The 15,563-nt window shown below is 42.2% G+C and overlaps 1 protein-coding gene across 1 annotated transcript in view; it reads left to right on the plus strand.

Annotated features, from left to right (window-relative positions):
• The window catches only part of LOC126195728 (facilitated trehalose transporter Tret1-like), a 150,387-nt gene that overhangs the window by 49,406 nt on the left and 85,418 nt on the right, over positions 1–15,563 (plus strand). Inside the window, exon 2 of the mRNA XM_049934357.1 lies at positions 4,741–4,964. Coding sequence (XP_049790314.1) covers positions 4,781–4,964 — 184 coding nt within the window. The 5' untranslated portion in view covers positions 4,741–4,780. The remainder of the gene's footprint in view (positions 1–4,740; positions 4,965–15,563) is intronic.

Below are 15,563 nucleotides of genomic sequence, written 5' to 3' on the forward strand. Positions count from 1 at the left end.
GCATTAACAAGAATATACTATACACATCGTATGATAGTAGTCTTAACTAATTATTTTTCTTTCAGAATACAAGGCGAGTGATGCAGGCTGTCAGACACAACTACACATCTTAGTTTTAGTGATGAAATATGCTAGAAATAAGAAACTCTACACTATGAATAGTTGTATGAAGTAAATGGTAATACACTCCTGGAAATTGAAATAAGAACACCGTGAATTCACTGTCCCAGGAAGGGGAAACTTTATTGACACATTCCTGGGGTCAGATACATCACATGATCACACTGACAGAACCACAGGCACATAGACACAGGCAACAGAGCATGCACAATGTCGGCACTAGTACAGTGTATATCCACCTTTCGCAGCAATGCAGGCTGCTATTCTCCCATGGAGACGATCGTAGAGATGCTGGATGTAGTCCTGTGGAACGGCTTGCCATACCATTTCCACCTGGCGCCTCAGTTGGACCAGCGTTCGTGCTGGACGTGCAGACCGCGTGAGACGACGCTTCATCCAGTCCCAAACATGCTCAATGGGGGACAGATCCGGAGATCTTGCTGGCCAGGGTAGTTGACTTACACCTTCTAGAGCACGTTGGGTGGCACGGGATACATGCGGACGTGCATTGTCCTGTTGGAACAGCAAGTTCCCTTGCCGGTCTAGGAATGGTAGAAAGATGGGTTCGATGACGGTTTGGATGTACTGTGCACTATTCAGTGTCCCCTCGACGATCACCAGTGGTGTACGGCCAGTGTAGGAGATCGCTCCCCACACCATGATGCCGGGTGTTGGCCCTGTGTGCCTCGGTCGTATGCAGTCCTGATTGTGGCGCTCACCTGCACGGCGCCAAACACGCATACGACCATCATTGGCACCAAGGCAGAAGCGACTCTCATCGCTGAAGACGACACGTCTCCATTCGTCCCTCCATTCACGCCTGTCGCGACACCACTGGTGGCGGGCTGCACGATGTTGGGGCGTGAGCGGAAGACGGCCTAACGGTGTGCGGGACCGTAGCCCAGCTTCATGGAGACGGTTGCGAATGGTCCTCGCCGATACCCCAGGAGCAACAGTGTCCCTAATTTGCTGGGAAGTGGCGGTGCGGTCCCCTACGGCACTGTGTAGGATCCTACGGTCTTGGCGTGCATCCGTGCGTCGCTGCGGTCCGGTCCCAGGTCGACGGGCACGTGCACCTTCCGCCGACCACTGGCGAAAATATCGATGTACTGTGGAGACCTCACGCCCCACGTGTTGAGCAATTCGGCGGTACGTCCAGCCGGCGTCCCGCATGCCCACTATACGCCCTCGCTCAAAGTCCGTCAACTGCACATACGGTTCACGTCGACGCTGTCGCGGCATGCTACCAGTGTTAAAGAGTGCGATGGAGCTCCGTATGCCACGGCAAACTGGCTGACACTGACGGCGGCGGTGCACAAATGCTGCGCAGCTAGCGCCATTCGACGGCCAACACCGCGGTTCCTGGTGTGTCCGCTGTGCCGTGCGTGTGATCATTGCTTGTACAGCCCTCTCGCAGTGTCCGGAGCAAGTATGGTGGGTCTGACACACCGGTGTCAATGTGTTCTTTTTTCCATTTCCAGGAGTGTATAATGCAAATTTGTCAGATGCATTGAATCCATTATATCTATGTATTTTTGGAACATGGACCTTGAGTAATAGTTGCAGTGTGTTACATTTTAAATATGTCCTATATCACTTGAATGATGAGTTCTGAGTAATACTGAATGATGTTTTGTAATAATGTATAAATGCTATGCCAATAATTTCTGTAAATAATATTTTTGTTAGACTCTGTAAATGCTATGGCAATAATTAGCTCTCATTTTGAACGATGACTTCTGAATAATACTGCATAATGTTTTATAAAACTATATGAATACTTCGTAACTCGCCAATGAATGCCACTGTTTCTTATATTTTAAATTTGTCTTATGTCACTTACATGCTATTATATATGAATACCAGTAGCTTGATGCTACACTCATTAACTCCTGTTTTGAATGATGACTTCTGAACAATGCATAAAAATGTTTAGTAACTGACCAATGAATGCCAATGATTACTATAACTAGATGAATTATGTAAATGCTATGCCATTAATTAACTCTTGCGTTGAATGATCACTTTTGAATAATGCATAAAAATGGTTTGTAACTGGCCAATGAGTGCCAATGTTCACTGTAATCAGATGACTTATGAATAATGTTCTGTAATACTCCATACATAGTACAGAAATGTTTAGTAACTAGGCAATGAGTGCCAACAATTACTCAAATCGGTTGATAGACTAATGTAATTCTCAATGATGACTAGCATAGGACTTAATTTCCTTCACCTTCTGACCTAATTACCAGAAATTACTGTAATATCCGTTTGTCCTGTCCATCCTCATGATCATGGAGCACTATATTTGGATTTTGCACTAATTCTACTTGGTGAAAAAGTATCAATTCTGCAGGAGTGTGGTGTTGACACATCATGCTGTCCACCACCTTGAACGATGTGGTGTGGTTACACACTATTTTAGTGTCTTTCACAGCCTCTCAGAATTACCATAAGAAACACTTGGCGTACAAAGAAGCAAAAGTGGCAGATTGTATTTGCATTGGATAAGCAGATCTCGTTGTGGCTGTTTTTGCACTCTGTATGACATCCTTCTCTGACCCTCTTCTGTTGTGCATGTGATGCATGTGGTGCATATATGTCTTTTGTGATGCGAGAGAGATGGCGAATTCTTTCTGTCTTCTGTGGGGGTAAATCATTTGAGTCGACTTTGCAAGCTGGAGGGGAATAAAATCTTATTCAAGCCTCTTCTGCATAGCTCTCAAAGGGCAAACTGATGTGCTATCGATTTTAGAAGCACTCCTTATGCAGTTTATCCATTTGATTTCCATGGGAGTTGACAACACGCACATTCAACATGGTGAAAAAATGATCACTGGCCAGCCCTTTTTGTTTCGTCTGATACTGTAAGTAGCAATATTTTATCTGCAGTATCAATGCCACCTTTTGCTGAATTGTAGAAAGTGACTATCTCTGGTTTGTTTTTCTCTACAGAGTCGGGATCAGTGGCACTGTTATTATGAAGCGAAGATACAACAGAAACATTTTTGTTCTGGAACGGGATGTGGGAAACCAAAACCTTCTCATCATTATAGTCAAACGTAATGCTGTATTGTTTATTAACTTTTACATCAACAAAATCTAACGACAATTGTGTGATGGTGTTGAGAGGGCCAATGCGATGTCTTTTCAGAGATGGCTTTTTGACCCACATGGTCTTATCTCTTCGCAAATAATGTTTCTTATTTTGTTGTCTCTTCCTTCTCCATCGTCACAAGTACCTTCACCATCTTGTTCCGCTTTTCCTAAATCGCTTCAGGCAAATGCCGGGATGGTTCCTTAGAAAGGGCACGGCCGATTTCCTTGCCCATCCTTCCCTAATCCGAGCTTGTGCTCCGTCTCTAATGACCTCGTTGTCGACGGGACGTTAAACAGTAATCACCTCCTCCATCTTGTTCCGCAACAGCATCGCCTTCACGTTCTTCCGACTCGTCTTGTGAATCACTGTCACTCTCATTACCAAGCTCCTCAGACAGCGTGGGGTCTTCTCTTCATTGCGCATGAGCATATCATGTATTTCTTCGAGATGACATCGGTTAGACAAATCGTTATTATTCCGAGCCTTATCTGTGGTGTGCAAAAGAGAGAGTGCCAGAGTAATTACGTTGTGACTGAAAGGCCAGCTCAGTATACTACATATTTTCACAAAATATCTACAAAATTCACACTACTCATCCATCATGTGAGCAAAATAACAACTCTGATCAAAAAGAACCAAAAATACACACATCTGTAATTGAGACGTAATCGGGCACAATGAGCTTATGAGGCCACTAACGTCACATCTGCTCTCCACGGAGGTCGAGTGAAAACTAATGAATGAAGTTGTAAACTGCTCCTGAAGGTAGGAAGGTACTAGTGCCGTGAAAAACCCAAGCCTATTGATTTGAGAGAGAGGAACAAACACACGTAACGTGTTCAAATGGTTAAAATGGCTCTGAGCACTATGGGACTTAACATCTATGGTCATCAGTCCCCTAGAACTTAGAACTACTTAAACCTAACTAACCTAAGGACATCACACAACACCCAGTCATCACGAGGCAGAGAAAACACGTAATGTATGCTATCAGGTTAATTGGGAGGCAGAGGGTTAATGGCAAGCCACACATGGCGAGATTCTCTGCAACTTGTGCTCCTGATTGCCAAATCCTACGTCGCCGGATTTCTCCCCAACTGAGAATTGGTGCAGCATTATCGGCAGGGCCCTCCAACCGTCTCGGAATTTTGAAGGTCCAACGCGCCAGTTAGGCAGAATTTGGCACTTTAACACTCAGGAGGATATCCAACAGTTATATCAGAGAATGCCAAACCAATACCGGACTAGAGGTGGGCCAATTCGTTGTTAACTTTCTCAATTTATGACGCTTTCTCTTCAATAAATCACTCAGTTTTTCTGGAATTGTTTCATTTGTTTGTCTGTACATTTACGTCGCATTTATCGACCTCCGGCCGATTTGGTGGTGGGTCGGGTCTGTGTGTGTGTGTGTGTGTGTGTGTGTGTGTGTGTTAATGCGCCACCAGTCTGTTTCGCGCTCGTGGTAAACACGGGCTGCTGCGCACGCACTTGTGGATAATAGTGCGGATTGTTCACAGGTACTTAAGGGACTCCGTCTTCCGGTTAGTAAATACAGGAATGAAGGCGCTCACAAGCAAACGGTGTGATGTGGCCGACGGATGCGGAGTGGAAGGTGTCTTCAAAAACATTGCGGCGATATGGCCCTATACCAAGCCTGTCACCAATGGGAATACGATTGAAGAATTGCAGTCGGTCGAAACGAAACCAGCCACTTGGCCTCAGCTACTTGCTGCTGTTGTTGGTAAGGTGAAAAAGAGTCAGTATTCCAATTTCTGTGTGTGTGTGTGTGTGTGTGTGTGTGTGTGTGTGTGTGTGTGTGTGGATGGAGGGTGGGTGGAGTAAACGATGTAGTGCTGTAGAGGCTAAAAACAAAGCACAAATAGAATTAAATATGGAAATGCACATTGATTTTAGTAGAGTTGTTGAGGAACTTTTGAACCAAGCAATTAGTACATGTATTGGATTGGCAGTCATTAAGTAGAATTTTTTACAAGGTGGAAAACACGAATTTCTGTAGCGGTGATATCGGCAGCTGCATCCATATCAGGTCAATCTCTATACAGTGGTTGAGTGATGGTGTTTTTCTAATGGCCAGTATTAAAAATTAGCACCTTTCCTTACACGAGTGGTAAAAAGCATTGCTTCTTATTTTTGGAGTCGTCTGATACGATAACATTACCTTCTCGATCAATGTGGTATCGATAGACCTACCCGTAGAATACGTAGTGTCTACCCCACACCGCTTCTTGAAATTCTGTAAACAACTTTTCGCAAAAAACTGAAACCTTCATCCAGTGCATCCAGTTATGTGTTTTCCGAATTTCTCTTACATTCTCTCACAGGTCAAACGACCCAGAAACTACCTCTGTCGCCATGAAACCGAAACAACAAAAGGACTTCTTTTCGACTTCAGACCAACGAAATTACACTAGAAAGAGTTACGAGAATCAGTGACTCGTTTTGACGTCTTCTGTTTGGTGTATCTTGAATAGTAACCTTTCAGTTGAGTTAAGGGCTAACAACGTATCTTTCATGGCCTGAAACTCAACATGTTCCCGATGTTACACAATTTTTTCAAGTTCCCTTTTAAACGAATGAAGTACTAGTTGTTCCGATGGGAGGTGTCACTACTACTAGCCACGAGCAGCTCTGGTCAAGCTGCAGTATAGTCGTGAGTGTAATACAACGTCTTCTCATCAGTTGAACGTTTTCTCTACACCATAAGTTTTGTTTTCCGTCCACTGTTATTTGTCACCTAGTTTTTCCTCGTTCGTCGAATTCTTCCACACTGGCCACGAATATCACCCTCCTTGTTCTTCGCCGACGCGTTTTAATGTTTCTGTACAAACTGCGGTTCTTGTGGTTTAGCTGAAGATTTGATTCTGCCTACTGTTTACGTTACTGTGCTGTTTACTTTGGATTCCATTTCTGCTTATACTCATTTGTGATGAGAATGAAACACAGCTCCATGTCTTTGACTTTCGTACCTGCTGTTCCACAACTAAGTCATACGATAAAATAACGCCTTATTTAATTCCTCGTCTGGGTGCGCCAAGCCTATCTATTTCCAGTCAATCACATATTCAGTGTCGTTGTTAGGATGCTTTGACAGAGATTAAACTTTTCGTTCAGTCAGAGAAACAAGAGGTAATTTTTCTCTCCTAAGTAGAAGATTCAAGGGGTTAGATGTCATTGCCTATTACACAACATGACCAGATGGTACCTAATCAATTTGAAAACCGCGGTTTTGATACACCGTAGAAGGGTGTAGGACCTGCTATTTGGCATCTTCTAGAGTTACACTTGTTTATGGTAGCTATTTGACTGAAGCGCAGAAAATACTTTGTAGGTAGTACGGTATCCATGTGGTTATTAAACTTCTCTAAGACTGTGGCATATTACATTTTTCTCTGGAGAACTTCCGAATGGTGAATAGCTTCTTGCATTCACGCCTGGCAGTGAATTCATTTTCATTTCTAGTACGTTGTTGAGTTGAAGGCAATGTTACAGTCTCAGCAGCTCAATGCTCATTAGCGCTGATCTAAGCACCATTGTAATGCGGTGAATTTCACTCACACTCACTGCATCTTATACAATGATGGTGTAACATACTGTTCGTTGGGATTTATAACTCAAATGTGATGTCTAGATCAACAGGCGTTCTTTCAGGAAGAAGCGTAAGAAATTACATCCGGGTACTGGGTACCACTGCTGAATGTAATGTACGTCAGCGAACGTTCACGGGAAAAAAGCTCGAGAAGCCAGGCACCAAGATTCGGCAGAAACAAAATTCAAAGTAGGGTATCTGATAATTTCATAGTGCACTGACTACCGTCAAAGGGACATTATATCCTCCCCCTGCATCTGATAATTATATGAGCTTGATTAGGAACACGTGCTCGAATACACCAGAAAGTTAACAATGCAGCCTCTATGTTAAGAACAATGGCTGAAACAAACAGACACAGATCATGGGAATTATTAAATTTTTTGTGGTAATCGAAAACACAACTTGGTGAAAGAACATTCTGCCAGAAGTATTACATCAGGCAGGATAAATCCGTACTTCCACATAAAGACCAATTTTAATGTTGTTACGAAAAATTTTGAAAAGTTCTTGATGGATTTACTTCACATTTTTGCTCGAAACTGGCTCAAAACTGGCTCAGTGCTGTCGTTAAAGTACCCGATTTGTAACAGTTTGTTGTGTCACTATGGTAGCAACTGCTGCTCAAACTGCAGATGCAGTGCGAAGCGCCAGAGCCATATGCCTAACTCTAATAAACGGATGGACATAGGTTTCACTCACTCACTCACTCACTCACTCACACACACACACACACACACACACATTTGGATGGACATAGGCTATATAATTTTGCAAATGTCATTAGCAAAAATCTCGAAAATTTCTTCACCGATGTACTTCAGATTTTAATGTATGCATAGGAAGATTGTTACTAAAGTTTCTTGAATAATTTATTTAAAGATTTTACCTGATGCCCCGCTAAACATTCCGATGGTCATTGTCTATGTACACATATACACTAACAGAAAAATAAATCACAACACTTAGAAGGAGTTGTGAGACGTAAACGAAAATTAATAGGCATATTTCTACACCTGAAAGATGATGTCTGTACAAAATTCGCGCCAGTCTCATAACAGTAACGCTAATGGCACCACTACGAGGATGCAAATGAGGTTTGCTTTAAATACACTCTGTAACATGCTTGCATTCAACGTTATGGGTGTTACAACGGTTATTAACGTACCAATATTACATATTTGCAATGGCGTATCTCAAGCTTACATTAACCTGTGAACTTGCAATGTCAATTATTTAAGTGTGTTACCTAGAAAAACGTACTTCCGAAATTTCGTTACTCTACATTAATTACTTTTCAGTGTTGCGACTTTTTACCGTCAGTATACATAAGGGATACAGGGGAAACGTTGTTAGTAAAAATCTCGTAAATTTCTTGACCGATTCACTTCAAATTTTTACAAAGTGCTCTAATATACATTCGCACTGAAACTGGATATAAAGGGCGAACGTTAGTAAAATCAATAAACTGAAGGGACGGATTTCTGAATGGAAATGGAGGAAAAAAGGTGTTGTCAAGATATGTGCGAATATGTATCGTTGCCGTGGTAGATGACACTGACGAATGGCAGTTCCTTTGACCACGTGCCGCGTATTTCGTGTGTGCTGCAGGCTGTATGATTGACTCAGAGTATTGTAAGCAGCAGAAAGGTTCGGCGTTCATGTCCGGAATACGCCGGGATGGTTTTTGCGCACAGTGATGTAGATGGAAACGGTCGAGAGGTAGCACGGCAATACCAAAACAAGTATCCTCACAGACACCAGCCACATCACACAACATTTCAATGATTTTGTGGGCGCTTGTGTGATCACGGGTCCTTTCAGACAGACTAACGTGAACTTAGGCGGCGGACTCTAAGTACACCAAAATCTGGAGGATCGGGTCCTACAGAATCTGAGACGAACCCTAGTACAAGCCCCAGGCAAGTGGCCCCCCAACATGCTGCAAGCCAAAGTACGGTTATGTGCATTCTGCATGACAACCGCTACTATCACTATAACCTAAAACCCCCCTGGGGGCCTCTTCGAACGTCTGTTGTGACGTGGATGCAATGCAGTTCTGTACTCTGTACAGGGACGATTTGTTGTCGTTGCACGCACACCGTCCACTTCCGGACACGTGTTCACCGTACCTTTTTTCCTCAGTTTCCAGTCAGAAATCCGTCCCTGCTGTTTGTCGGTTTTATTAACGTTCGTTGTTTCCAAGAATCTCGAAAATTTCTTGACTGAAATATTGTTAGCAAGACTCTCGATACATTATTGACAAATTTACTTAAACATTTATAAACAGTGCTCTATTCAGTATTCAGACAGATATCGGCTATAGGCAGTATGTATTTTATACATAATATATAAATAAATATGTATTGTATGAGTGAAAAATATTGTTAGCAAAAATTTCAAAAATTTCTTGAGCAATTTACTTCAAATTTTTACACGGTGCTTGTACAAACATGCGGATGGACATTTTTTTTTTTCGTCAGGATTTATTCCATGGGAAAAGCTGCACCGCACAACTGTGATATTGTGATATTGCTGATGACAGAAAGAATCTCAGCATCGGTTGTAATAACGTATGCATTTTATTGCAGGTACGGATTTCTGCTAACAGCGCAGCTATCATGAGTGCATTGTATGTACTCACGTAGAGTCAGCATAGTGATAACGACACTTACCACAATACAACTTTAGCAAGCACAGCGGCAGACGCCGAGGCGAGAGAACGGGTCTTTAGCTGTAGCAGTTGTATGATACACTGTAATATAGTTTAGCGTTTCTCCCACATACTTCTTCTATCTAGGTAACTATACCTGCGTATTTACTGTGGACTACTGTGCAAATTATTATTAATTTTTTTTTCTTGTGCAAATCCTAGTGTGTATCCTTATGTGTGGTGTCTCCCTTGTGTAACATTTCCCCCTCCAGGAGCACCACGTCACATCACTACATTTAAATGTCGTGGTAGTACACAGCATATAGTTTAGATCAGTGCACTCGAGTTTGCATTTTATTTCCTGGAGCAGCTTTTGGTTTGTTGCCAGTAAAAAGTAATTGTTGATATATCCATTCTCAGTATACAAATCTCTATCCGTTTTAAGGGCTTGCGGATCAGACTATAATGAGAACTCAGGAGGGCAGCTTTTACGAGGTGCATTCAAGTTCTAAGGCCTCCAATTTTTTTCTCCGGACTGGAAAGAGATAGATACATGCGCATTGTTTTAAAATGAGGCCGCGTTCATTGTCAATACGTCCCAGAGATGGCAGCACCGTACGGCAGATGGAATTTTACCGCCAGCGGCGAGAATGAGAACTGTTTTAAATACTTAAAATGGCGACGTTTTCCTTACTTGAACAGCGTGCACTCATTCGTTTTCTGAATTTGCGTGGTGTGAAACCAATTGAAATTCATCGACAGTTGAAGGAGACATGTGGTGATGGAGTTATGGATGTGTCGAAAGTGCGTTCGTGGGTGCGACAGTTTAATGAAGGCAGAACATCGTGTGACAACAAACCGAAACAACCTCGGGCTCGCACAAGCCGGTCTGACGACATGATCGAGAAAGTGGAGAGAATTGTTTTGGGGGATCGCCGAATGACTGTTGAACAGATCGCCTCCAGAGTTGGCTTTTCTGTGGGTTCTGTGCACACAATCCTGCATGACGACCTGAAAATGCGAAAAGTGTCATCCAGGTGGGTGCCACGAATGCTGACTGACGACCACACGGCTGCCCGTGTGGCATGTTGCCAAGCAATGTTGACGCGCAACGACAGCACGAATGGGACTTTCTTTTCGTCGTTTGTGACAATGGATGAGACGTGGATGCCATTTTTCAATCCAGAAACAAAGCTCCAGTCAGCTCAATGGAAGCACACAGATTCACCGCCACCAAAAAAATTTCGGTTAAACGCCAGTGCTGAAAAAAAATGATGGTGTCTATGTTCTGCGACAGCGAGGGCGTAATCCTTACCCAATGCGTTCCAAAGGGCACTACGGTAACAGGTGCATCCTACGAAAATGTTTTGAAGAACAAATTCCTTCCTGTACTGCAACAAAAACGTCCGGGAAGGGCTGTGCGTGTGCTGTTCACCAAGACAACGCACCCGCACATCGAGCTAACGTTACGCAACAGTTTCTTCGTGATAACAACTTTGAAGTGATTCCTCATGCTCCCTACTCACCTGACCTGGCTCCTAGTGACTTTTGGCTTTTTCCAACAATGAAAGACACTCTCCGTGGCCGCACATTCGCCAGCCATGCTGCTATTGCCTCAGCGATTTTCCAGTGGTCAAAACAGACTCCTAAAGAAGCCTTCGCCGCTGCCATGGAATCATGGCGTCAGCGTTGTGAAAAATGTGTACGTCAGCAGGGCGATTACGTCGAGAAGTAACGCCAGTTTCATCGATTTCGGGTGAGTAGTTAATTAGAAAAAAAAAACGGAGGCCTTAGAACTTGAATGCACCTTGTATTACTTGTTTATTCGCCTCGCTATATTTTCCGTAGATTCCAACCTCATTAACGCCACATTCCGGTAATTTTCTCTTTTACGGGGGTCTGCTTGTACTTTCTAAATTAATCTTCACTGCCATGTTTGAAATTCTTGAGATCTTATACCAACTTTGTACACAGACCGAAAAGACTAGGGACTGTGATTTTTTTGAGCTGAAACAAGGCCACAGTCAACAGGCTTGTGGCTAGTACTCAACGTCGGGACGGGCATCCCGATGTCACAGCGGCTTTGAGCGCTACCCACAAGCCTGTCGACTGTGGCCTTGTTTCAGCTCACAAAAACCATAGTCCCTTGTGATGTGACTGCACGCCTACGTGTCGCTCCGAAATTTTTAGATCTGATGATGGCTACAAAACCAAAACCAGTAATCAGTTGGAATAAAATATTATGTGACCAAGGCACTGTCTTTCATAATCAATTTAGGGCCTTACTTGCGGAGCATATACACCAATATGGCCTCTTCATATTTTTATTTGTTCATCACTCCACCGACTTCTTGAACAGAAAAATCTGACTAACGAAGGCACTGCGATTCTAGGTGTCAATTATTTCTTAAGGCATTCATGCTTTCGTCCACTGTAGTTGCAGTTCATTTTATTGTATACGAAAACTGACAAGTCTTTATAAAAGAGACAACACAGTACTTAATTATTTGATCATATGACGGAATGTATAAATGGCAGGCAGAAAAATAAATGAGGGCGAAGTTGTATATCTACAGATCTTCCGTAGAGAAAGAAACTCTGTACTTGTTCGTAGCGACCATTAGATTCAGTTTCGTATACGCTGAAGAACGTGGCCCTCGTCCAGTAACAGCCTATCTATGTCTTTTGAGCAATGACGTGCGCCAGATGATTTGGAAAATCTGCAGATGGTTTCAGTCTTTAAGAATGGTCGCATGAATGATATGCAGAGCTCAATGGCTTTATTTTGTTGTAGGATATATTTTGTGTTTACTTAAGAGGATTATACGGTGACTGAACATTTCCTCAGTTGGAGTTACCACGGATTCCACACGCTTGCTCCCGTGTACCGATTGTTGGGTACTATTCTTGCGTCTGGACCCTTAAGAAATGGGATTAACATAGAAGAAAAACGAAAGAAAAGCACGTTTTGTCGCGAGTTTGCTTAGTAGGCAACATAGATACTGATCAGTCTCCGATCGTAGGCACAACATGAGATGCGTTATGGATCACGGAGGGCGAAATCCTACCACACACACATATCATGGAAGCCATAACGAAAAGACCTGCTAAATCTGAGTTCATACAGACGATTGGCGACAGTTCATTACCCCTTGTACTAGTCTCAAATTTATTGGTACCCGAAATTCTCTCTCTTTCTCTCTCTCTGTGACAGAATCTATTTAATGTAGAACGACCTCATAACTCTAGGTGTCGGGAAGGTAGAATCCAGACCCAGCAATTTGGGCATAATTCTACGACAGCGTAATTTACCCACTAAGGAGATCAGTTATAGCTTATTTCCACCCATTTCTGAGTGTTTTTCGCTAGTGACAGACTGGATCAACGAAAGAGCTAGAAGAGCAGTGAAATTCTTCACATGTTTGTGAAGTCAGTCGAGAAGCATCAAATCGACCTTCGCGGAGTGAATTATTTTCGAAATTCCGAGAGCTGCAGGTACGAGTCAATATTACACATCTCGCGTTTTGGGGCCAATGCTCTTTATGTTGTATATTAATGTCCTGCCAAAAAATATTAATACTATACTCATCAGATGATGCAATTATCTGTAACGAGGTGCTATCTGAGAAAGAAACTACTCAAATATAGGTCTGATTTCAAAATGGTACAAAGACTGTAAACTTGGTTTAACAGCAAATTAAAATTGTACACTTCGAAAACCTAAAAACATAGTATCCTGTCACTACAGCGTCAATAACTGACAACTGCAGTCAGTCAACTCGTATAAATACCGAACATCTGGTTGTAACACTTTCTAGGGACATGAACTGAAAAGATTACACGGGTTCAGTAGTGACACGACAATAAATAAATATGTTCGTCCCCATGACTGTGGTTTCTTCGATTACTCGGTGATGTGGCGCCTCAAATTAGAACATATGAAATACCAGTTCACTTTATTACATAAATGAATAAAATATTTACTTACCTTTGACACATTTATTTGTCACGGGATTACTGCATAATTTACAACTTTTACAATTGAAAGAAAAAATATAAATGACATATAAGTACTGCCAGTCTTTCACGATGATTCTGCACTTATACTTTGTATCATACGTTTTTAGTCATAATTCTGCGACCATGTTATAGACCATTCTTTGCTTTAAATTCTGAGGAAGACAATCCTAGTAGTGTTGAAACCCGGTTAATTCGCTAAAGATAGTGACCGAGGGCTGTTTTCTTTCAATTGCAACTATTCACGTTTTCTTAACCTACAGCCATGTACAAAATTTACAACTGTCATTGACTATGAAAGAGTCACTTGATGCGCTAAGAAAAAATCTGTCGTCCTTAGGTATAAAGTTCGACAGTTGCAGTAGTACAAGTTCACCTTTAACGACTGTAGCTGTCCCACACAGGGGTGAAGACTGCTGAAGCTGAGGTCACGAAATGTGCAGATCTCTTCTGTTCTCAGCTCTATACTGGCCTCCAGCGCAAGGATGCTGCTGTGCTGATCGGAGATGCGTGGTCTTAAGGAGTGCTTCCCATACGTCCTAGTGGTTGTAGTGAGCCCTAGCTAACGTGTGTGATATCGATATGTGTTGCCAACTCTGGTGTGACACTGTGATCTCTGGGCAATACCACAGGTTCAGCCGTAGATAAAGCAGGCATTATAGAGTTCGATTCACTGGAAGAATACTGCGAAAATGCAATTACTCTTCAAACGAGATTGCTTACAAAACTCTCGTACGATTCATTCTCGAACAGTTCCCGTTCGACCCATGGGAGAGCGTCACAGAGATTCTCAAAAACATGGATTATCAGACGGCTGCTTAAGTCAACTTAAAGAAGTTTCAGGGACCGGCACTAATACAGAATGGCCCATGGGTAATAGTGCATTTTAACACTCGGACGCCCGGACATTGCCTACCCCCATCGGGCACCCAGAGAGGTCATTTTGACCCCTACAATTTAAAAAAAGTTTTCTGAACTATTATTTCAAAATTTTGTGCATTTATTATATTTTAATGTTTACAAGATTTGTTGCCATTTCAGATACAGAGTTATGAATAAAAAGAACAGAAACAAATTATATTATTTATTGACACATAAACAAATTTCACTGAACCTGGTAACGCCCAAACAAGTGTAAGCAAGTGACAGGCTTTTCTTTGTTCTAAATTGATAAAAAAAATTAACTTTTCATGAGTACAGAAATTTCAGCTGCCTCATTGCTTTACACAATTGACACATTTTTATTCAGTTTCTTTGTGTATTTTCCACATACCATCTTCTTAAAAACACTGCACTTGGAAACAGTTTTATTACATTTGCAGAATTTGGGAATTTGCCATTTACGGCGCTCCTGTGGCATTTCGTCTTGATCTTCATTTTCATTCTTTTCGTGCTTATCCGTGATCATTCGAGGAAAGTGACTCTTCACATACTCAGAGCGTAGTTCATCTGCAAGCTGCTGAATAAAATGTCTTCTTTTGATCTTCTTCCCAGTAACAGCCCTAAATATTACATGTGCATTTATTCCTGCTAGGTCAAGGATATTGTAGAAAGTGTGCACTAGCCATCTTCTTCAGGAAGCCGTGTCTGAGTACTGCCTCGCCGTTTTGTCAACTATGTTAGCCCCAAATATTGTTTTGTGGTAATAATAGACAGTTTGTGGAGTTTTTTCTCATTTGTATTGATGACAACACTAGGATGAAGGGAAGACATTATTAGCACACTTTTTGCTTTCTTTCCTTGATACACTGTCAAGGAAATATCGTCATGTTTTAAAACTTTTGTGGTATACAGAGGACTCTTCAAAGACTTCAGATCGTGTGGTATTTCTCTTCTCGATCTATTTACTGTTCCTACAGTGGAGGTTGATTTTCCTTTCAATTTTTTTGGCTAGTTTGAGTGCAGTGAAATAATTGTCTGTAGTAACATTTCTGCCTTTGCCCAGAAATGGTTCCATAAGACGCATCACTACATAACCTGAAAGCCCTTCGTTTTGGGATCGTGCAGTATCTTTACCACGATAAGGGAAACCGCTGAGTATATACTTGCTTTCAACATCTACA

This window comes from Schistocerca nitens, chromosome 7 (assembly GCF_023898315.1).
Source record: "Schistocerca nitens isolate TAMUIC-IGC-003100 chromosome 7, iqSchNite1.1, whole genome shotgun sequence".
Lineage (NCBI taxonomy): Eukaryota > Metazoa > Arthropoda > Insecta > Orthoptera > Acrididae > Schistocerca > Schistocerca nitens.